General features: G+C 35.6%; 1 protein-coding gene across 7 annotated transcripts in view; it reads right to left on the bottom strand.

The window, feature by feature from the left end:
• AHI1 (Abelson helper integration site 1) overlaps positions 1 to 22375 on the bottom strand; it is a 93127-nt gene that overhangs the window by 25360 nt on the left and 45392 nt on the right. For 5 of the 7 annotated variants that reach the window (XR_002112177.2, XR_004158916.1, XM_010707320.3 and 2 more), the window contains 2 exons: positions 18884 to 19001; positions 1204 to 1262 (listed from right to left, as the gene is read on the bottom strand). Coding sequence is in view for 4 of the 7 variants with exons in the window: in XM_010707320.3 (XP_010705622.1) it covers positions 1204 to 1262; positions 18884 to 19001 (177 nt within the window). In the remaining 3 variants the exon portion in view is untranslated. The remainder of the gene's footprint in view (positions 1 to 1203; positions 1263 to 18883; positions 19002 to 22375) is intronic. The other 2 variants (XR_002112178.2, XM_010707321.3) reach the window with 1 other exon arrangement.

The following is a 22375-nucleotide window of genomic DNA, read 5'->3' as shown; positions in this document are numbered from 1 at the left end:
AATTAAAAAAAAAAAAGAAAGAAAAGGATCAATTCAGATGTATTCGAATTCGAAGCACCTGAAGTTATTACAAAAGCTGTTCTGTCATATGTTAGTATTTTACTTGCTTGATTAAAACAACTTGGTTTAATTGTACTTGCAACACATACATATTCCTGCATATTATTATTTATACGCCAGAAAATGTAACAAAAATATTAAACCCTAATCTAACCCTCAGGAAAAAAAAAAAAATTAAAATTAGCTGCTATTATTATTTAGTTGATCTTCCATTTGCTTATAAAGCTTTTTGTGACACTGAAAACTAATACACTAACTGAAAAATGAATGCATACTCATTCATAAAAATTATATGAGGGTTAAAAAGTTGGAAATGTGTAAACAATAACCATTTAGTCAGCAAAGAAATAGTGATGTAAAACTGCAGTTTCAAAATTACTTGGTGAATCCCATGTGTCTTACAAGCCTTCCATAACTTTATTAACACAGAATATTAAATCACAGCATTCCATTCATGAGGGGATGGAGCATTAATATCTGAGTACAACAGGCCCAAGTCATCAAGAGTCTCATGTAATTTCAGCCCAGAACAATCTCACTCTTCCATCACTAGCCCCTCTATGCTCAATCCAGGTTAATGAGTTGGAAGTAATGGCATTACAGATTCTGTTGTTTTTTATTACAGTGATTAGGAAATGAGAAATATAAGAAAGGGAAAAATTACTGTAAGTTTTCAATGAGACTTAGAGAGAAGCCATTAAATTATTGGAGAATAGTTGTGATGACATTTGTTACAATAGGTGAAATATTAGCAAATAGTAAAAGCACAGGATTTAATTTCAAGTTCTTGCTCCATTTTTCTCTCTCTAATTACCAATTTATTTCTAAACAGCAATAAATGATTTAATATTATTTATATATATAATATTATATATATATTTATATATAATATTAAGTATTATATTATTAATATTATTATAAGTGATTAAAAAAAAAAGATTTAATTTACAGATATCTGTTCTCTCAATCAGCTACCTGCAAAAAAACCTTATTTGCCCATACAAACGATTTGCTTGAAGATACTTTTTTTTGTGAATAAGGGCAGGATAAAAGAAAAAACGTCTCTACAATGAGAACTCGTGAATAATGACATTTTATAGTTAGACATCAAATTTAAAAAAATGCAAAGATAGAATTCCTTACCATCTGTATTCTGCCCAATAGTGATCGGCTAAGAGGGTTTCCTACTGGGCTGAAACACCCTGCGAAAAGAAAAGGCTGTGAATTTTTTGCTTGTTATCCTCTTCCACCGAATAAATCATTTTATTTTAATATCATTATGTTAGCAGGATATGTTTGAAAAAATTCTAATGAAAAGCAGCAGCATCTTTCAATCACAACTATGCATCCTTCAGTCAGAAACAGTTGGAGGGTGTATTTAACTAACAGACCTGACACAAGGTTAACTAATCCAATATTTCCATTCAAATGATTTGGAGAAATAGCTCGAGCAATGTCCACATGCCACCTCGTGCTCAGAGCTGACGCTATTATCTAGCCTGTATTGCTTCTCTCTTCACTGAATTTCCAAGGAATGCACACAAAGTTTTCCAACAGATCACAAAAACTCTCAAAGGAATTACTTCCTTATTTTATCTGAAAGAATAAGTATGCCTATTCAGTAGTTCTCTTTGATCATCTGAGTCCCTATCACAACACATCTTGCTGTTTATTTTATTCACTCTCTATATAGTGCATTTGAACAAGTACTTGTAAATTCTTTTCTTTTCAAACTATTATGTTAACTACTAAGCCAAGAGAAATCCTTTCATCATTTACGGATTTTTCTTTTTTGTTATTGGTCTCCTTGGCTGTATACTTAAGAAAACATCTTAAAAAGACACAAAAATCTGAAAATTGTTGAAGATGACAATGAAAAATGCTACTGTTTTGCTGGAGAATGGTTTCTCTTTTCTTAAGAATAGAGAGGCCAGACAGCACAGAGTTAAGCTCACTGCATTTTCTCAACGAGACACAAGATTTGAAACAAGAGTTGTTTTCAAATGGGAATAAATTATGAAAATTCATTTTCATTTACTGCTCCAAATCCTATTCTTGAGGAGCCCAGTATCTGAATAAAGAGGATTTTTTCAGATTCAGATTCCCATGCACTGGCAGAGGTCCATGGGGAAGCTTGCACAACTTCTCTTACTGTATACTTTCTGAAGCCTAGTGGTTTAGACATTCACAGGAGATTTGTTCATAAATGTTTAATCATTAAGATATTGAGATATTTCTAAACATAATAAAAGCTGCAAGTTCAAACAATCAGAGTTAAACCATGCTCCTACAGATCTTCTGCATGTCAGTAATTTTTTACTTATGGGAAATCCTAAGTACAATAATTAACTTCTCAATTATGTATATGAGTTAAAAATCATTTCAAAAAATTGTGTATGAATTCTGAAACAGTTTATTCTGAAAGACTTGCCTTAATTTTTTTACTTTAGTATTTGTATTTCTTTCTGGAAGAGGAATAGAGATGAGAATAGAAAATGTTTTCTGAATTCAACACATGCTCAAAGATGAAAAACCTTAAGCTTTCTTTTGTTCAAATAAGTTATTCCTCAAAACATTTGTTCAGCATTAACACCAAAGGTCAGTGCTTCTACTAATGCTACAGTCTACAAAGTTGCTATTCACAAAGTCCAACAGTTACAAGACATGCTGCTACAGAGATGACACTGCAAGTTGGTAGATAAAGCACTGCATACAGATGTCATAACAACTATTGGATCAAAAGCAATCAGAACTCAAGACTAATAAAATGTCTGCAAGATAAAAAAAAATTTTTTTTTCATCTATACAATTGTTTTGTCTATGTTAAGGTAAGAGTTGGAAAAAAAAGAACATATGATCAAATCAATTGCTTATTTGATTTTTTTAAAATATACAATCATTAGCACCGATTACTTTCTTCAAAGATGCACTGTTGGAGTTCTTCAGCAGTATGTGAGTACTCCTGTGGGTCTCTATATGCAGTTACTTATCAGGTGAAGATTTAATTGGAGAATATTAGTTCAACCATAAAGCCTGAATAAAGGCAGCGCAAACCTGCTCTGCTGCACTGGAGCACTGGGGGAGACAGATTTGAAACTTAAAGACATCAGGAGTGCTGTGCTGAGTTCTAGCAGATAGTACCAATTCTGACTTAGCACTTCCTGTGAGCAGAGCTTCTTCCAAGACGAGCAGGAAATTCCTATTACTTCATTTGAGGTGCAAAGAGTGACCAGAGCAGAGTACATCCAGTTTGAAGCATTCTATGGTTCACAGGGCCAATGTTGTTTTTGTTTGTACTGATCATCATCTGGTGATGATTACTCCAGACTATTCTTCAGTATCATCCTTCAGCTGTATTCAGTTATCAAGCATTCCTTTATTAGCACTCACGATGATGACAATGACATTTAAAAACAACAGTAGAAATCTCCCTTATCCATGAAGCAAGGTCCATTCAGCAAGCAAAGGAATATCCATCCCTTCTTTCTCAAAAGATGCATTAGATTTTTGAAGTAATTTTTCACAGCTATTGGCTTAACATGGTTCCAAGCTAGATGAAGTGTGTAAATGACACTGAGCAGGTGTGACTGACAGCCTCAGCAGCGGTTGCTTCAGTTCTCTCTGATCCTAGATGCGCAAACTTTGAACTACTGCAGTGAGGTAGTGAAACTGAGGCCAGGATTGCAGAAAAACATTTGCATTTCATCCAAAAATGATGTTTATGGAACACCACGACCTGCTGAGGCTCTCACCTAGAGCAAGTCAGATAAAGGTCACGCCTGGGAAAACCATGCCCCCAGGTTATTCTGGGCTGCATTATCTTACAGATGCTTCAGAACCTCTAATGGAGAAGCACTTCTATCTATTCAGAGGATTTATTTGAACTCAAACAAGCATCCCTTTATTTGAACTCAAACAAACATCCCTCTAAACAGCCTCTGCTGTCCTCACCTTCAAAACCCTGTACATCTCAAGAAGTTAATCTTCCCCATGAAAGTATTAACATTTGGATTACTGTATTTCCTATTACCCTGCACTGATTCTTCCAGTGGTCTCTTTCATATGGAATTTTACATGAGAAGAATATTTTTTTGGGGAACCAATCACTGATGTCTAAACAGGATGTTAAATGCCTTTAAATGATTGGTGCCATTGCTTTTTATCATATGACCAGAATTTCAGACTGTTACAATTTAACTGCTGTTATTGTATTGTAAATCCAAGTATGCACTGACGTTATGTAAACGCTGACAGAATTGATATCTTTTGAGAAACAGAGTCTCCTTCCATGAGGAGTCTGAAACTATATTTGCTTCCTGTACTATTTGAGCAATGAACTGGAAGTGCTTCTTTTGTCACTTTCTGGCAGTATAATCTCTGCCAGTATAACTGAGACTAAAGAGAAAAGTCATAAACCAGGTAGTTGTCCTCCTATCCAAAAGGTAAGTCTGTGCTATGAGATCCCCAGCTTCATTATGTGCTTTCATGGAAAGAAAAAACATTAACCCCTGCTCTAGATAAACACAGCATGAACTGATAAAATTCCAAATAGTTGGGCTGAAATACACAGGAAGTAGAAGAGTTCAGCACCATACAGATTAGATTTATACAAAAATTTATATGAGGAAGTAGCATCTTCCTTCCACAGCAATGATAATAGCAACAATGCCACACAGAAGCATTAGTAATTAATTGAGAACATTTCCTATTAAACGGCATCATCATTATGCATTTTAAACTAACAAGAAAGCCAGAAGAGGGGGAAAAATTCTCAGTAGTCATATGATCACACTATAACCCTATTGAGGCATCTACAACAACCTAATATTAAATACTTATATGAAAAAAATCTGTTTTAATAGAGACTAAGAGAGCACTCATCACAGAATTCATGCCTTTTATTCACTTTCTGAAATAATTCCTTTTCTCCCTTCATGAAATTCACCATTTGATAAACTTTTTCTGTTAGTTAATAAAGGTATTTTTGCATGATAAAACTCCTGTAACTCCCATCTCATGGAAACTACAGTTAGGGAAATCAACTGAAGGTGAAGCATGGAATGTCCTCAGAAAACCACTGAACAATATCACTGAACAAATAATTAAAGATAATATTCATACTCATTCCTGTGATGAATCCTCTAAAGCACATGGAGAAAAAACAAATTACTCTGAAGTTTATATTAATTAATAATTTCTTTTAAAAGGAAAACAAACTCTGAAAGACATAAAGATATGAAAATAACATGAAAATAAATGATGCTTCTAGGAAACAGTATTTCATATTGCAGACATACATCTTGTAATTTATATTGTGGCCTTTTGCAATGCAGCAGTTAAAATATATCCAAATAAACAATTCATATAAGTTAAATATGCTTGTATCAGCAGCTCAGCCCATTTTCCTATCCATGTTTTGTGGCTTTAGAACTATTTTCAGTAAAAAGGATTAAGTTTTCAGCAGAGTCACCTATTTAAAACTGTGAATTTTCTATCAAGAAGGTATTCTAGTATGCACTGTAATCTGTAATTCAGGTTTCATAGGATAGCTTTCTTTTTTTGTTTATTTGTTTTTAAAGTAAAAGTTCTTAGAGCAGCATAACTCCTTTCGGGGATTTTTCAAGTGAGGCATTATATAATAGAAAGATGATCATTTTGCAGTGGCATAAATATAGATTTATTTTCCCTCAAAGGGTTTATTCTCACAACAATTATGCTTTAACAGATCAAACAGAATTCATTAAATAAAACAATTCTTTAGATATTGGATAAGAAACTGCTTCTCTTTACTTATGCACAAGATCACACTTTTAAAACCCAGTGCAAACATTTTCAGATGCAGTTCACATAATATTAAAGGAATGGGTGTACATTTTTGTTTTACCACCAAAACACACATTTTACTAATATGCAATGCTGCAGGTGAGAACCCACTTCAAACTCACACCACTTAGTTTAAATCTCATGGTCCTGAGTGGAAAATGGATAGGATCAAAGTGTTGCAATGTTTCTAAGTGTAATCTGTAGCATAACTTTTAAAACTACTTCAGAACACAATCCGCTGAAACTGTAGAACAAGAAAATTAATTTCAAAAGTTGCTCCTTGTTTTATTCTGAACAAAATTTAGCAGCCTTTCTAAAACAGTTCTCCTTGCTACCGGTATGAGGCCAAAGGATATGGTTAATTTTTTTCAGTCTGTATGATGCACATCACTTAAAACAGACAGTTCTCACATGCCATGTTTAAATGTACATACAAAAGTGTTAGGACGCCATAACTACTGAATGCAAAGGACTTCTGCAAACACTCACATGGTTCTTGCAATGTTTTCTGCAAGCTTGCAGAACTCTACCCAACAACAGGTAAGCCCATGCTGTTACGGCCCCTCCTTGTCTTTTCCCCACTTATTTTTCTTTCAGAGTAATTGTATCATCTCCTCAATTTAGCACTTATTTTCTAAATGGGATTCCAATTTGTTGCCTAGATCTACTCACTTAAAAACAATGCACAAAATCAGTAGGACAAATAAAATACCTCTGCTTATTCCCTTACTTGCTATAAAGCTCATTTATTTTATCTTTCAGATATGAAAACTTTTCTTCAAGTCATACTCTTACCAAAAAAAAAAAAAAAGAGTAAGAAATTTCAGCTTTACTGCTGCCAAATGTTGCTGCTCCAGTTAAGGCAGGAGACTGACCTAGGTAGCAGTGACAAAACAAACAAACAAACAAAAAAAGCCAAAAGAGTTGTGCTGTTAGGTGGCAAAGAATAATATTCGCTTGGTTTTTTTTCCCCATTCCCATTACTACTACAGAAACTCACAAAGTAACAAAATAAAAGTAACTTGGGAACATATGTCAGTAGATCAGGCTGTGGCTGCCATGTAAAATATGACACTATACAGAAAAATCTGAATAGGAGGATATAAGGTGCTCAGGGGCTGATTTAGCGGAGGGTTGTTAGAGTTAGGGTAGTATGGTTAGGTTGAGGTGGGACTTGATGATCTTCAATCTGAACAATTCTATGATTCTATGATAAGCTTTCTATTTAAACGTACGTAACATTCACCTCTTTACCAGTGATTTAATAAATGCTGCTCTTAGAAACTGTTATCTAGAAAATTAACTCTGGAGAGTTACAGAATTCAGTACCATGCAGTTCTATGCACACTGCTGCAGTTTCTTTCACACCAGCAAGTGATTTTCCAGCAGATGCCCCAGCTCCAGGCATTAGGAGAAGCTTGGCTTCTGAAACCATGAATCAGTCATGTTTCTCCACAACTGTGCAACCAATCTAATATGCTTAAACACAGTAACTTTCCTATTCAAGGACTGATATAGCTACCTATGGTTACTACATCTGGTTGTCTGATTCCCCAGCCCAAATGACCAACTATGCCCTTGCAAGCAGAATTAAGTCAGTGCTAGATCACTGGGATGGAGCAAGACTTGAATTCACACCTGTAGATCCACAAAGAGATATCTTCACTGCAACACCAGTTAATTCCAACCTCCATATAAGAGATCTCAGAATCAGACAGCACCAACATGAAAAACACTACGCTTCTGGCAGTGCCATATCCCACAAAGATAATTATACCTACCATCAGCCAAAGGAATGCACAGAGATAACTCATGCAAGGTTAGCCACCATTTTCACTTCTGGTCCAAAGTGTACAAGGACACAAACACGTAAGCATTCTGCATCTTGGAATAATCCTCGAAAAGGAACTATGGAGACAGACTGTCAATGGCTTTGAGGAGAATACTGTTTCCATATACACATATTCATTCTGTACTTAGACATAATGAACAGGCAGAATTTGGCCCCTATTTACAAAAGGTATAATGAAGTAAAAGCTATTGCATCACAAAAACAATAAAAAAAATCCAACTTTTTAATTAGAGATTAAAATCAAATACACTTAGGAGCCTACACACCCACCTAATTATTTCTGAGTAATCTTATCAAATCATCATCTTACATTTTTCTTGCAAATGTTAAGTTTCTACAGTACCATATATAAACAACGCAAGTAGTAGCACGTGTCCCAAGCATTCTTTTGAAGTAAAGAATATATATTGAATTCATGCTAATCAGGAACGTGCTAATTTATAACAACCTCTAACGTTACATCATAATGGAATTAGATAGAATTGAAAAATAAACAGGGGCTATAGTATCCTGTTGTTTCTTTCTACAACAGAGAGAATGGAAAATGACTCTACAACAAACATTAATAAGCCTGTATAGATAAAATCAGCATTCTGAAATCAGATTGGCAATATTATTTACAAGTTTTAGATAGCAGATAAAAAAGATGCAAGGAAAACACAGACTGTGACACATAATTTGGATTAACAAGGGTTATTTTTCTAACAGTTATCCTCAGAAAGTGATTATTCTTTTTGCTAAGCTTGTCAGAACCATTTAAAAGCAAAAAAGCTAAATTAAATTTGAAAAGGAAAACTTGTTTTGTATTGTATTAAACAAAGCTTGTCATGTTACCCTTTGGAAAAGTATGTTCAAGAAACAGAGAAATTGCAGTCCTCTAGGATTGTGTGTGCACAACAATGAAAAAGTAACCCTCACATTGCTGTTTGGTAGTACTCTTGCATCCGTTGTGCTGTATTACTTTACCCTCCTCGAAACAGAGGAAATAGAGATTTTAAGGAGAATTTATTGTTTTCCTAAAATATGTTGTGACAGTCATCATTTGACACAGAATTCAACAGTATCTGCAGCTCTAAAATTTGAGTATTTGCTGACCTTGGGAGGTCTTCTCGTGTCTTTAGGAAACATACTTGACCAGAGATAAAAGACAAAGAATGAAAATTAAGCAAGAAAGGAAAACAGAGTAATTTACTTTATGTGGTTCCTCTCACAACCGAAATTCAGCAATGGCCAGTTAATTACATCACCCTTCCTCTCTCTCTCTATTATTTTTTTTTTAACTAATATCATGAGCAGTTAAAATCGCTACTGTCTGGGCCTCATATCGCATCTCCAGTATCCCCAAATTCACACAAAAGCAGCAGCAAAGGTTTCATATTCATCAATAAGAGAAATAGCATATTTTGAGGTCTGAATACTAAAGGACAGGGAATTCTTCTCCATATATTATTATGAAAGTAACCCATTACTATACATTGTGCATTATTAAAGATATCTGGGTTTCTTGAAAACTGACTTCACTGCTAACTGCTACAAAAAAAGTTTATTGATTTCAAAAGATCAAACAACCAGGAAAAACAAAGAAAACCATCTACTAGCATTGGCAAAGTTTGGGACTGTGAAAGCGTATACCTTAACAGGCTTGTTCACATAAAAATACACAGATACTAGATCTTCCTAGATGGCTTCTCCACATTTGCACATGCCAGATTATCAGCTCAAACACTGGTGATACACACAATTCCAGACACACCTTGTTCTCTTTGCAGATTTCTTGGAACTTACGTCGAAAAGGATTTGTTTTTGGTAAGAAGAGAAGATGATTTACAGGAAGATCCTTAATTCAAACCACAAATTCAATCACTGAAGATCCTTTGCCTATATGATTAGATAAAATGATGTATGAGTCCTTATGCACCATAGCACAAGGACAATTTTCTGATAAAATGTTGCTATCAAGGTGCACACGATATAGTACGTTAAATGCCCATTACATGGGTAGTACACTTCAGACTCTCCAAGAAAAGGTAGCACAATTATACTTCTTATGATTCAGCTTTTAGTACAGAAGTAGTCAAATTTGAAGCAACTAGAAAAGAGCTGTAAAATATTTTAAGACTGAGCAGATGAACACAAAAGCTGAAAAACTTACCACAAATTTATCTATATGTAGTTCAAAACAAAATTCTGAATTCATTTCCAGAATGAAAAATTCCAGCTCAGTGAGACTTGGAGTCCTTAAAATAAGTAAATTTTAAGTCAATTTTAGCTTGCATCTGGTTCATAACAGTAGTTCTTCAAAGAGCAATGTGTGTTGTAAGAAGTTATCAAGAGCTTTGCTACAACAGATTCTCCTGAATAAACACAGAAGGTGACAGACCTTGCTGCTCAAGACAGCCTAAAACAAAAAACCTCAAGGAGTTTTTAATATTATTATAGAGGTTAACTCAGCTTAAACGTGGTTATCCAAAATAAAAATTTAAAGATGCAAGGAGCAGAGAAGCAAAGCTGCCCTATTTTTCATGCAAAAAATAACAGAAAATACGACATCTTACAAAGTCCATCTAAGCTGTTATAATCCTTATCAGAAAGAAGGCTAGCGGATTTGCTTCTTATGCTATACTGGGAAATGGGGACAAACAGAAGTTTAATGTAAGAATTCTCAAAATATGTCCTGTTAGTACTCCATTTATCACAACAAAAGATGATCAACATGCATTAAGTAAGCTACAACATTCTGTTTTATTCTTTGGCATGTTAACTGCAGCAGTCTTTTTCCTTTGGCCAGAGCCAGGCTCTACACAGATTCTGGAAAGACTTGCATCAATCTATATGTATCACCGTAACATACCTCAGTAAATCTAGAAAAATAAAAAGCACAGAGGCAACAGATGCTACCTCTGACATAGAGATGGTGTCCCTTTTTCATAAAAAGAGATAATGACAGGACAGAGAATGGTGATGCCACGAACTGCAACCAATCCTCAGATAAGATAAACAGCATTTCAACTTGCTTTTTTTGTTTGTTTGTTTGTTTGTTAAGTTGCTTACATGGCATTTGGATCTTCTAAGAGAAAAGGAGGAAGTAAAAACTGAGGGGACCAAGTCCCACTTATGAATTGAAAGATAAAGAAGGAACACGTGCAGCCTGTTCTTTCGAGTGTTCCCTTAAGGTTACAGAAAACTCCAAAATAAAAGTTTGAAGAAGCGATATGCAGAATTTTAAGGTGATTCTGCCACCTCATTTGAAGTAAACAAGAAGTCAGTCATTTTTCCTTACGACCTCCAGTGAGCAAGAAAGCAAGCCAACAGTGAGGAGACAAGCTCTGGTGAAACTCTCACTTCATCTGGATCAAAGCAGCATGTTGAGGCCAGCTCTGTAAATACTACCAAGTCACAATAGCAAGGTTTCAGTTACCCACCCACACTGGCCCTCACTTCTCTGTACACTTTTTCTTCATGCTTTCTCAGCATCCTCTCCCATCAGTTTCTACAGACTAACAGAACTGGTACTAAGCTATAAGGAGCTACATTGGTCCCAGAAACAATGCATAAATTGCAGACTGTAGTATGGTCCACAGATACCCAAAGTTAGTTTGAAAAGCACTGTACTAAAAGAATTAGTCACCTGAGGGAAGTTAGTTCTGACTGAACTTGATTTTCAGCAATGAGGTTAACAAGCTGCACCTGAATCCATGAAAGTTCAGTTGTTTCTCACAATAAAAAAAAGATCTACAAAATTAAGAAAAGTTATTTAAAATAGCCAAAGAAGTATGTATGCAAACAAAGAATGAATAACACATCTTAAAAACAAGATGGTCATTTTTAAGAGTACTCGTCAAAACAGAGAACGAAATCAAGAGACTCAGGTCCCCTCTGGGGAGATGTCTGTCTCCTGTGCACCAAAAGCACTACTAGGTCTTTTGTATAGTCCTTTCAGTTTCTCAGGAAACGATCAGAACAGAAGGACTGGAGCAATACATACAAGGATGAATTTGATCAACTCATTCATGCATACTTATTGCTACACACAGAGCAACCTTGCTGACATGAACTTACTTCCAGGCAGAGTTGATACTCTACTGCAACAGCTCTTTGGCAGAGGTGTTTCCACCTCTAGAAACAGCTACAATTCCATTTAAGCATGCACTTTGTCAACATGTGCCTTCTCATGCCTGAATAGTTCAAAAAATACAGACAAGCTCAGACTGAAAACAGTTAACAAGACCTCTCTACTTAGGAATTAATTAGATCTGGTTGTTTTAGGATCCATATAATTGAGAAAGTAAGGGCACACTCAGGCCAAATCACTTTTGGCAGAGTCCTTCCACAGTACTACGTCACACCCTGATTTTGCAATCTATACCTGCTGCTGCCAAACAGAGAGTAATGCTTCATTTAATCCACACCCTTGTATAATTTGGCTGAGAGCACTTCCTTTACCCTGAAGGCACAGCAGTAATTACCTTAACACACCAATTTCAAGTAAATATAAATGGTGTTCTTTTGATAAAGTTTTTGGAATCTTCAAAGATTGCTGTTATTGTGCTATGTGTTTGGTGTAATTTTTAGTGAAATATTTTAATTAACTTGCCTAGAAGAAACATAAAAAAGAACATATAATAAAGGAACATGTATATCTTTGATCTCAGTATAAACAATTCTTGCAAGTTTAACTAGAAAATACAAACTCTTCTGACATTTATAACACCTTATCAATCAGACAGAGGAAACTGGATAACCAACCTTTTAAAACTGAAGAACTAGATTGTCATTAAATGTTAATGGTTTTGTCTCTGTGTCTTTACTATTCTGTTGGAAAATTTTTGTGGTTTGATGAATCTATTTACACATCTTTTGTTTTCAAATTACAAAAGGATTTTTACTATTCATTTTATAAATCAGATCTTTTATTTTAAATTAAGGTCCTGTAATTGTGCCTTGGGCCAAAACTCTGACACTGGCAACTGATAGTGGGGACACAGTATGAGGGGGTGCAGAGCTCTGTGAAGTTCCTTTCCCTGCAGAATTTCCTGAGCAGCCTGTGAGCCATGGCAAAGATGCAGCTCTCTCCTGGTACTCTTGAATTAAAAAAAAAAATCTTTTCTTACTCTGTTCTCTTTAGTATCTTGTCCCTAAATGCAAGGTGAGAGATAAGAACACATTAAAATGAACCATTTTCCCCATGGGAACTCCCATTCAAATTAACGTGTAGACATATATAATAAGCATTTTAGACTCAATGTTCTGCTTTGTTTTTACCTGGCTTCAGTGTAGATATCTCAGTTCACATTTGCCGAAAATCTGATGTGTGTATTTAGCTGGCACTTTGTCTCTACTCAGTTCTTATCTTCTTTTGAGAATAAAAAGAAATTCTAGCAATTGTATCCAAAACTATAAAGTGCCCTACAATTAAAATACAGCCTTGTATTGAATTTAAAGACATTATCTTTGCTTATTAGGAGAAAACAAAAAAAGGCAAAAACCTAGAGACTAAAATAAAATTTATTCACTTCAGTACTAGTTTTCTGTTCTTTCTCATAATAGTTTCATCCATAATGTTTGTGAGTTTAAAGTAATATTATGATCATTCCATGCTGAAAAGGAAGCTTGCAGCTCTCTCTCTGAAGTACTAAGAATAAATAGGAAAAGATTAAACAAAAAAAATCAGACCACCGGGGGGAAAAATATGAAAACTTTTGTGTAAGTATCATTTGTTTCATTCTTTTCTTAAACATTATCTACTTCCCTTTCGTAAGTATTCTAATGTATAAAAAAATGAAAAATATTATCCATCATTACCTGCTTGTTCCTCTTAGCATCTTGCATTACATTCAAACTCTTTGAAATAAAAATGGTTCAGTAACCCCATTATTTGGAACTATTTGGTACGTATTTGGAAGTCTTCACCACAGAATGAGCTTGACATGATTTTAAGATGCAGGACCAAAAATAAGGATCTCAAAGCAATTCAAAATTTCTTTCACTTGAACTAGGACATTATGGCAAACTGCTATACCATTTCCATAGCTCCAACCTGTACAACACTTCAGGCTTAAGCACTTTTTCTCGCCACAGTGAATCTAAATTAATCTTTGGGGTGAACTAATAAGGCAGCACACACTGAAGTTCAACAGGGAATGCACCCGCCCAGATTTTTTCATGATAAAATTGAGTTCTTTGTTTAACTTTACCTTCTTCACATAAGTCTTTTATACACACTTAAATTATGTCTTTAAAAAAAACATCAGAGATTTTATTCCTAATACAAAGTCTGATAAAATACAGTACTTACAGTAATGCTAAGATATATTAAAAAAAAAAAAAAAAAAAAAAGATATTCAGTGATGCCCGTGTCATTCAGTTTGTTTGCATGAATCAGGTCCCCGTAAACAGACCCCTCTTAAGTGGCACTTCTACTAGCATTCCCACTAAACAGAAATGGTCCTTCAGGGTCAGCATTATATAACTTCTGTACAGCAGTGTGGCAAAGCATGCAGTGTTTGCTACTGGCTGTACTGCAGGCTTTCTCTTAGTCATCTTCTGTCTGTTAACCAGCACTTTCAGTTCTCTTTGAAAATGCCACCAAACTCTGCTCAAACATCAGAGATACACTGCAAATATTGCACTGCAAGTTGTACTGGGACAACACAGTGTGCATACTCACAGTCTTCAATTCGTACGCATTCTGTCACCTCTTTAATATCTCTTCAGTCTCTTTAGGTTAATTTACTGTCGTTTATTTTCACATTAGAGAAGTAAGATGCTCTAATAGTAAAACTGAATTCACTGTTCATTTGAAACATTTTTAATGATAGTTTCTGTAAGTCTTTTTTTCCCCTATAGTTTCTTCCTCAGAGTTGCAAAGAGTAAGGCCACACTAAACCTGCTTTCTATACCCATCCCTGCTTCACAGAATTATGTTTTAAGTAAGAAAAATATTTGCCAAAACAACAATAAGTCATTAGAGTCTCCAGGCACTGTAATGGTAGCATTGAATCATAGAATGGCCTGGGTTGAAAAGGACCACAATGATCATCTGGTTTTAACCCCCCTGCTATGTGCAGGATCACCAACCACCAGACCAGGCTGCCCAGAGCCACATCCAGCCTGGCCCTGAATGCATCCAGGGATGGGGCATCCACAACCTCCTTGGACAGATGTTATAGCATTGGGAAGGAAATATACAACATTAAAAAAAAAAAAAAAAAAAGGTGTGATATTAACATATCTATGAGGATATAACTTTTGACACTTCAGTGACTCCACAAAAATGTGAATTTTGTTACATGATGTACTTTATTTATAATCTACTTCTACAAAAGTGTATTTTAAAAGACTTTAATTGACACAAAAATATTTTCTCATGTCCAAAGCAGAAATTTACTGTCCGGTTAAGATTGAAAAGATGAATTTTGAACAGTTTATCAAATACAACGGAGGACTTAAATGCAAAGTCAGTTTTGCTTCAGAGAATCAGCAAGGCCACTCTGAAGCTCTTGCTTTATACAGGTGGAAAACACCTTTGACTGTCAGTTGTGTTAATGGAGAGAAAATTTCTAATTATTCTCAACCTTGCCAAAGCATTAAGTTTTTTGTTTTTGAGATTTTTTCAAGATACAAGAACCATCACGTTTCTAGCACATAATGTAATTAATTTTTAAAAGCAAGTTTAATTAACTGGTTTTTGAAGTCAAGTTTTTTGTGAAAGGATCTATTCAATAGTTATAGTTGAGTTTCAGTCTCCCACATAGTTAACAATTAGGGTCACCACTTATTATAATTACTTATAACACGCAATTTATTCCAGAAAACAGGCTCTGAACACAGTGAGAGTTACTGAAGAGACACTGCTGAATACAGCCATAAAATGTAAGCCAGTTCTCTCACGGTGTGTCACACACCTGCAAAACCATGTCTTTGTACGTAGGAAAGTGTCTTCACCATCCAAAGATGCTTAAAATATTAAGGAAGCAAGGCAAACAAAAACACTGAAGATTTTAACGTCAGTAAACTGACAATTGAAAGCTAGTGCTTTTGCAACTTTCAACTTGTTTTATCAAAATTAACCTGTCTCACTTTCCCTATTAATGGGTGAACAGGACAATGCTTGGTGAATTTTGCTTCACAATAATAGGAAGAACTGACACTGAAGGATCAAAAAGTCATATCATTATGAATGCTTGGCTGCCACAAGACAATTATCCCTGTGGTAGCTTTTCCAACATCTTCTGCTTCTGTACTTGGCACTGGTGATGATGCTGCACCTCAAGTGTTACATTGAGTTTTGAGCCCCTCACTACAGGGAAAACATTAAGGCACTGGAGCATATCCAAAGAAAGGCAACACAGCTGCACAGTCTGGTGCATGAGTCTTATGGGGAGTGGCTGAGGGGACTAGGATTATTTAGTCTGGAGAAGGCTCAGAGGCAGCCTTATTACTCTCTACAACTGCTTGACGGAGAGGCAGGGGTTGGCCTCTACTGGATATAACAAGATTTAAAAGTCAAGAAAGATTTGCAGTATTACTGCTATTGCTGATAGTCACAAAGTTCAATAATCAGTTCTTCCACTGTTTCTACCTAATAGAAGACCTAGACATTTGTTATGTTAAAATAATCAAGTGCTGCATGTATCCAGGCTACCATAGTGTCCATATCTCAAAATGTAACTGCAATGTTAATAGAACAAGAACATATAGCAGGTATCGAGTTAAAGAGACTGCTAACAGGACTTTACACATGTTACCTTTATGGATTCCACTCTAATGGGGATTCTGCAATTTGTTTTGAGATGCATTACATACACAGCAAAAAGGTGACAGGGAAGTGTGAGGAGGAGAGAGTAACAGCCAGCATAGCCCTCAGGAAGAGGCAAACATTCACTAAACAAAAATGAGTGGTTCCTATATTTAGGAAGTTAACGGTGCCATATTATTTTATGATAAGAAAATAGTGCATATGTACATTTAAAAAAAAAAAAAAGGTTTTCTTCTTCCAGCACATTCCACAAATAAGTAGATCTGGTATAGTATATACTATATCATGTCCAAAAGTGAAACTAAACTAGCAGTTCCTAGCTAAAACCACTTAATAACAAATGGGGAAATACTAACTAGGTGAATAGAGCTTATTCCTGCATTTCAAAGATGACAATTCTGTCACGTCAGTAGAACTTGAAGGTTTCCAAAATGACAGATAAAAATCATTTAGGATTTGTTCAAATTTTCTTACAGGAAATCTATTTCATTCATGTGCCACTGAATTTTTCATGGTCTTTTCCCTTAGTAAAACTTTTTTTTTTCTTCACTGCCTTCATTGACTGAAGAAAGCCCATTAAAATGTATCTCTTTTTATTATACTTCTACTCCATAATTAACACTCTGTATCTGAGCATTTTGTTTCGATATTAGTCATTTTCTGCAACAACTATATTGGAAGCACACAAACATCTCAGCACGTATCTGTTTGAGCATGCTATTTAAGGAGTCTCCATCAACACATTCACCCGTGCTTCTGCAAGCTCCAAGAGAGCTGCTTTGAGCAATATTACATGTGCATGTTTGAAACAAAGTATATGTTCAAAACCTTTAGAGGACTAGCCCATTTATTGTAACCACTTATTTTAACAAGTAACAACAGAATAAGTACAAGACAGAATTTGTATCCTCTTTCTGTAAGATTTTCATGTGCTAGAAACAATAAGCACTTGCTCGGAAATACAAGAATATTATTATGGCTCTAACAGCTCTTTTCTTAAAATAGAAAAACAAACGAAGAACTTAATTGGTAGTTAACCATTTGTACTGAAGCTAAGAGTGACTGCAAGATTGGTTCATCTTCTGGTACATGCTAAGTACTCATTCTTAATAAATACATAATGCAATCCAAACATGATTCGCAAAGAAAATGATCTCCCTTTAGGAGATAATTCTGTGTAATTATAGATACCATTGCTTTCTGTACTATCAACATTTTAAATCTGTGCTACCTTTCTCCAGATCACCATTTCACAGACTTCTTTCTACTTTTCACAAAGATACAAAACCAGAAACACTTGGAAACTAAGATTCCAACATGGTAAATAAGCACCACAAAAACACACAGGTTCATTGCTTATATTTTTCTCAAAATCTTTGAAAACAAAATGTTTTAGAAAAAAAAACAACCTCTTAAATATAGACAAAATACAAGTGCAAACAGACTACTGAGCAGTACTGCTCCTAAATAAACTACTTTTCTTATTGCTGGTTTCCTACGTATGATTTTAAAAACATGATTTCATTGTTTTGCAGTTCCTGTGTTCAAGATACATTAAACACAATGTTAAATTAAGAAAAGTTGGCAATCACATTTGTTCTAGCAACTTACAGCACTAATAAATAGATATACAAGTTAAAGAAAAATACAGTATCACTGTAGCAGATCTACAAGAAACTCTATCTGTGGTATGCCTGGAATTGTCTCAAATATGTGCAAGATCAAACCATCGCCATGACAATAGACAAACAGCTCAAGTGGTTGGAGGAAGGAGCACTGTGGAGACCTGATGGTCTCATTCTGGCCCAAATTCCCACATTCAAGGAGGACAGAGTGACCAATTGATAATAATTGTGGACCTCAAAATCTAGCAGGCATACAAGAATTCCCAAGAGAAGTTCAGGTGAGACTTCTGGATGAGCGTTCCCACAGACAGAGGATCACCACTAACTGGATAAACGCTGGTACCTGGCCAGGTATCACCTACTCAGCCCATCTCTTTCTCTCTTTCTCCTTTTTTTCCCCAGTCTTTTAAAGCTGCTAAGTAATGCAAGGCTCTATAAGGTTTCATAGCTTAGCCGCACAGCTTAGATAAATAGAACTGTAAGAGTGCCAATACTTCTAAGATAATTGCAATGTAGAAATTCTCATTAAAATTGATGATTGTGTTTGGACTCCGAGTGCTTTTCACCTTAATCTAACTGAAGGGATTTGCACATCTGGTCACATATCTCTCCCTTCATGGGTGGAATGTGATAATCGCATTTAACAAACTAGCCACTCCCTGGAAGAGCTACAAAGCAAAATTTATAAAGATGGAAAAAAAAATATCACGTAAGTTTTGACACATTCGCTAGAGAGAGTGTAATCATATAAAGAAAGAAACATACCGCTTTTACCTGAGAAAGAATACAGAGGATTCAATGGTGTGCTCAAAGTGTTTGGCAGTCTTAGTTTGGAGTGCGGCGACAGTGATGATGTAGCAGGAAGCAAGAGATTTGAGCTTGTCTGTAATAGGAAAGACAAATCAGAAACTGAAGTGTAATTTCCTGGGTTACCTGATGCAATATCATATAGAGAAACAATTACTCATTCTAAAGAATTATTAAAATATAGGAAAAAAACACAAGACAAGCAGACAGCAAATAGCAATTTCCATGGGTAGGTTTTTTTGAACATTTAGTTGTGGAAAAAGTATTGACAGATCTACAAAACAAATTGCATTTTTTCGGAGACAAAAATTCTCAAGTAGTAAGAGTGAGTATTTCTGCAAGTCAATACAGCATACTTTATCCAAAATACCAGACACATCCTTCAAGTAAGCTACACAAAAAATACCTGTAGTCATAATTTCCATAATAACAAAGATAATGCAGTTTAAATTTGATTTGCTGTGGAGTTTCCTGGCATACATGAAGCTAGTGCAACGCATAAACCTTTCCCAAACTTTACTCAATACATTATCCTGTAGAGGCTATGCAAAATATATGACAATCAGAGATTTTCACATAATCAAATCAAGAATTTCACTATTTGTTAAACGTTTTATCTAGCTTCCTTTGGTAAACTGGCCAAAGGTGAGGGAAAATAGGTCTAAAAATATTTGAAACTTTCCCCCGCAAAAAGATTTGAATACTAAAATTTTGTGGAGAGTTATTTTACATTAAATAACATTACATTAATTTACATTAAATAAACCATTACAGTTAACCCTTTCAAAAAAATCAAGCGCATTTTGCAATCTAGTATGGTCACTTAATGCAACTAAAACCCTACTTTCAGTGATGCACTTTCTTAGGCTTCAGCAATTTTTAATCAAACCCTTAAACTTCATTTAGGGACCAAAATATCACAGTGACATTTTTCAAATTTTCAATCTATTGGCTTTTAAATTTTATTTAAAGAAACGGAGACAGCTAGAACAAAGAGAGTCAGTGACTTATTTCCAGAAGTGGTATAATTTGTCAAAGTCCCATTTCTGTCATATAATAAACAGTTCAATGGGTTTCGATACAGCCAAGTATTTGACCATTGGCAGGTGTTCTGGGTTGAAGGTAATACAGCTCCAATCATGTACGTTGAGTAACCTGAGACATGGAGGGTATCCGTTATCATCCCTTCTGGACACAGTACTCCAGAGGAGAGCCATAAAGATGATCAGGGGACTGGAGCGCCACCCCTACGAACACAGGCTGAGGGAGCTGGGCTTGTTCAGCCTGGAGAAAAGAAGGCTGTGGGGTGACCTCATTGCAGCCTTTCAGTACCTAAAGGGAGCCTACAAACAGGAGGGGAATCAACTCTTTGAAAGGGTTGATAACTACAGGACAAGGGGAAATGGTTTTAAGTTGAGGGAGGGAAGATTTAGGTTGGATGTGAGGGGGAAGTTCTTTACCAAGAGAGTGGGGAGGTGCTGGAACAGGCTGCCCAGAAAGGTTGTGGATGCCCCGTCCCTGGAGGTGTTCAAGGCCAGGTTGGATGGGGCCTTGGGCAGCCTGGTCTGGTATTAAATGAGGAGGTTGGTGGCCCTGCATGTGGCAAGGGGGTTGGAGCTTCATGATCCTTGAGGTCCCTTCCAATCCTAGCTATTCTGTGATTCTGTGATCTCTTCTGCATTATTATACTAGACCTTAATCTAACTATATTTGGATACTATGTAGTAAAATGGATTTAATTGTACTGAAACAAGCACCTGATAAAAACTGCACCCTCTCAGCAACTGCATACAAGTCTTAGGTCTATATACCAAAACTGGACAGAAAGATTCATAGAATCTGTAGAGTTGACCTTTAAAGGTCCCTTCCAACTCCCCTGCAATGAACAGGGACATCCACAGTTAGATGAGGCTGCCCAGAGCCTGGTCCAGGCTGGCCTTGAAAGTCTCCAGGGATGGGCAACCACCACATCTCTGGGCAACCAGAACAACCAGTGGACATGATATAAAAACATTAACACATCTAGATATTAGTCAGTTTAGCTGAATGTTAATAAACAGCAATTGTGAAATGCAAGCAGAATGGCAAGGACTGTTCTGAGCAGCAACCAGAACCAATCTGGTTTTTGCAAAATTTACATATGTAAGCAATTAAGTTTCATTAATATGAAGTTTTCTCTGATACACACAAATACAGTAGAAAGCCATTAGCTTATGTCTTTACTCAAATACAGAAAAGCAATCTTGTTATGCAAACATGTTGAGCTCAGTTTCCCAGTATTTCATCTCCTGTTACTGACTGTTAACTCCAGTGGGGGGGCATTTCTGCAGGAAGACAAGTTAGAAGATCAGTCCCTTGCATGAATTCTGTGATGGGCGCACCTTACAGTTTTTTTCCATCATCAGTGGAACAAAAGCATATTTTCCAGTTAAGAATACTCATGAAACTTTTTGGAATTTCTTTGACAGCAAACAATTGGTTCCCAATGCAATAAGGAATAAAGACAAGTTGAATGTATTAGCCTTTGGTAATCAAACAAAACAAAGCAGAGCAAACTATTTAAAACTAGCTTTTAGAAACACTTAACTTCTCTGGCTCAACCCAGGGAGAGGGGAGGGAAGAGAAAATTGTCTTGATTGCAGTGCTTGAATTATATTATGTGAGAGATACAAAACACACATAAAATATTCCTGAGCAGCATTTAATTCATTTCTCTTTATTTTCCTGTTGTATTGCCCAAACACTCATTACATACGCTTTTAAATCAAATGCACTAGACGCATACATTAGAAGTGAACGTGCTCCTTCAGATTTAAGAAAATCAGCTTTTTAAACACACAAAACAAGATCTAGCTTACTATTCTTCTCCAAGTCCTTAAAAGCAAGAGGAAAAGGAAAAAAACATACATTTATATAAAAGTGAGATTTAACAAAGTTTTAAATTATATATGTCTGATCTCCTTGTTTTATGTTTTTGTTGCAATTGTTTTCTATGACATACATTAACTATATCATATATTTTATATGCAACCCAAGATAATTCCTCTTCACTCAGGGAGGCCGAGGCAAGCCAAAAGGTTGGACTACCTCTGTTTTAAATGTAAGAAATCTGACAAGAGTGATGCATTCCTCCCCTTAATAGCAGGGAAGTTTACTGCAGGTGAAATATACAAGACTGCCCATCTGAACTAAATGCACAATACGAGTTTTTATGACCTCAGTGCCATGCTCCCAAGTACTATTTAAATCTCTTAAAAGGTCCAGAAAGAAAAAAAAAAATCGCTGACAATATTATATCAGAGAAAGGAAGCTTTAAAATGAGAACTGATGATTCACATAGGTGTTTCTAGGTAAAGTATGGTGTCTTACGGAGGGTAATTAATTTTTCCTACAACAAACACAGAAGGCTACAGAATAGAGTGAAGCAATCTTTCACTTTTTTTTTTTTTT

Source organism: Meleagris gallopavo, chromosome 2 (genome assembly GCF_000146605.3).
Source record: "Meleagris gallopavo isolate NT-WF06-2002-E0010 breed Aviagen turkey brand Nicholas breeding stock chromosome 2, Turkey_5.1, whole genome shotgun sequence".
NCBI classification, from domain to species: Eukaryota; Metazoa; Chordata; class Aves; order Galliformes; family Phasianidae; genus Meleagris; species Meleagris gallopavo.
This window is presented reverse-complemented; position numbering and strand designations above follow the sequence as displayed.